Consider the following 1,883-nt stretch of genomic DNA (forward strand, 5'->3'; position numbering starts at 1 on the left):
AAAGTCAAGGAAGGTTCAGAGGGTTTTATGCTCCTTTTAAGAGCTATAGCTACCTACATATAGAATCAGAACATCTAAAAGGAACACACAGGGCTGCTTTATAGCTGCTCAGTTTGAATCTGAATTACACTACTGATGAATTCCCACAAGAATTAGAAACCCTGTATTTTAAAGATCAGCTATCACTTCAAAATCACTTAAGATTAAAAAAAACAAAAAAACTTTTCTTCAAGTGGTTTGAGCAACAAAACAGTAACATGCTTTGAGGAGAAACTGGGACAACAAAAGATAAACAGTAACTTGTTGAGACCTTTAACCACCTAACCTAAAGCTTTGGTTTTTTTTTTAAATGAAGTTGTGGCAACATTTAAGGATACAGCTACAAGGAGAGCTTTCCTTTAGAAGCAGTTGACATATTAAAATATGATTTACTGAGGTAGAATAGCTAGCCAAGAGGCAAAACTCAAATGCCGCAGTCTCTGCACCACGGCCGCCCCTGGCCCCAGGGGTCCCTGTCGGCCGCCTCCCCCCCACCCCGGGCCCCCACGGCCCCCTCACCTGCGCCGCCCGCCGGCAGAAATAGGCGAGCTGCTCGTAGGGCAGCGGGAGCTGGTGCCGCTGGTACAGGACGTGCTTGAGGAGCTCGCAGGCGAAGCGGCAGCAGCTCTCCCGGCTCACAGCGCCCGGGAACACAACGGACACCGAGGGGCAGGCCACCACCGGCCCGCTCCGCCGGGGCCTCATCCCGCCACCACGATCTAGGGCCAGTGGCGCCTCAGCTATAAGGAGCGGGGACGTGGGAGAGGTTGCTCGGGCAGAAACAGGAACCACTGCAACGCCAGGAGCCGCCATTTTCTGGCCAGCGGAAGGCGGCCGGCTGGAATTTGAATGGCCGCCGCCGCGGGGCATCATGGGAGTAGTGGAGCGTCCAACCGGTGCGGCTTCCGGCGGTGTGGGCGCCATATTTGGTGAGGGGGAGCGAGGATTCCGCCCGGCGGCTCGCTCCGGCCCAGCAGGAGGAGGACCTGTGAGCAGCCCAGTCCAGCCCTGGGGCGCGGGGCGGGCTGGCCAGGCAGGCCTGCTTCTCCTGCCCTGGGCTTGGCAGGCGCGCGGGGACAAAGTGCAGGGGCCGTTGCCGGGATGTTCGGTGGGGCTAACGCCCGCTGCGCTGAGGGAGGTACCGCGGCGGCCGCGGCAGGCCCGGGTGCCCCAGCCCGGCCAGGGCCGCTGTTAAGCTGCGGCTGCCTCCTTGCAGAGATGCTATGGGGGCTCCGGAAAAACAGGTCAACTGCGGTTTTCCGTTCTGTGCTGGGGCCCACCCGGGGCACATCTGCAAGGTGCGCGGCAGTGAGGAGGAGCAAAGCCCGGCCGTCCGCCTCCGAGCCCCTGAACTCCCTCCGCCTCCCACTGGCAGCCCTATTGGCTCCCGTCCCTTGTAGAGGAACTCCCTTCCCCGCGGCGGACTCTCCTCCTCCCGCAGCTGGGAGGCGGAGGCGGGGAGCGTGCAGCGAGTGGGAGCTGCCGTGTTTGGAAACAACGTGGCCGCAGCCCCATTGGGTGCTGCCTCCAAAACACGGCGAGGGGAGGGCGGTCGCTGCCGGTGGGTGGCGGGAGGAGTCGCTCCCCGGCGTTGATGGCGGGTGAGGTTACTTTACAGAAACCTTGGCTGTCTGTTAAAAGCGCCAAAGAGTGTGAAAGTTTTACAATAGTCAAGCGTCGGCCTCCCCAGGGGATGCGGTGGTATCGGAGGCTGGCGGAACACTCGGTGAGCGGATGCGGCGCGCGGCAGGAGGGTCTTCTGCTGTCGTGTGTGTTCTCCCCCCCCCCCCCCGGCCCCCCCGGCCGGGGGTTAAAGGCGCCCCGGGGGGAGGCCTTTTCGGGGA

General features: G+C 61.0%; 2 protein-coding genes across 4 annotated transcripts in view; one reads left to right on the forward strand and one right to left on the reverse strand.

The window, feature by feature from the left end:
* Positions 1 to 865, reverse strand: part of MAD2L1BP (MAD2L1 binding protein) — a 4,592-nt gene extending 3,727 nt beyond the window's left edge. Inside the window, exon 1 of the mRNA XM_010581173.1 lies at positions 559 to 865. Coding sequence (XP_010579475.1) covers positions 559 to 852 — 294 coding nt within the window. The 5' untranslated portion in view covers positions 853 to 865. The remainder of the gene's footprint in view (positions 1 to 558) is intronic.
* A 341-nt stretch (positions 866 to 1,206) lies between these two features.
* Positions 1,207 to 1,883, forward strand: part of GTPBP2 (GTP binding protein 2) — a 14,324-nt gene continuing 13,647 nt past the window's right edge. For 2 of the 3 annotated variants that reach the window (XM_010581177.1, XM_010581178.1), the window contains exon 1: positions 1,207 to 1,337. In XM_010581177.1, coding sequence (XP_010579479.1) covers positions 1,263 to 1,337 — 75 coding nt within the window. In that variant the 5' untranslated portion in view covers positions 1,207 to 1,262. Of the gene's footprint in view, positions 1,338 to 1,742; positions 1,766 to 1,883 lie in introns of those variants that run through there. The other variant, XM_010581181.1, reaches the window with a different exon arrangement.

The sequence above is a fragment of the Haliaeetus leucocephalus genome, unplaced genomic scaffold (genome assembly GCF_000737465.1).
Source record: "Haliaeetus leucocephalus isolate CR32 unplaced genomic scaffold, Haliaeetus_leucocephalus-4.0 Scaffold752, whole genome shotgun sequence".
Classification (NCBI taxonomy): Eukaryota; Metazoa; Chordata; class Aves; order Accipitriformes; family Accipitridae; genus Haliaeetus; species Haliaeetus leucocephalus.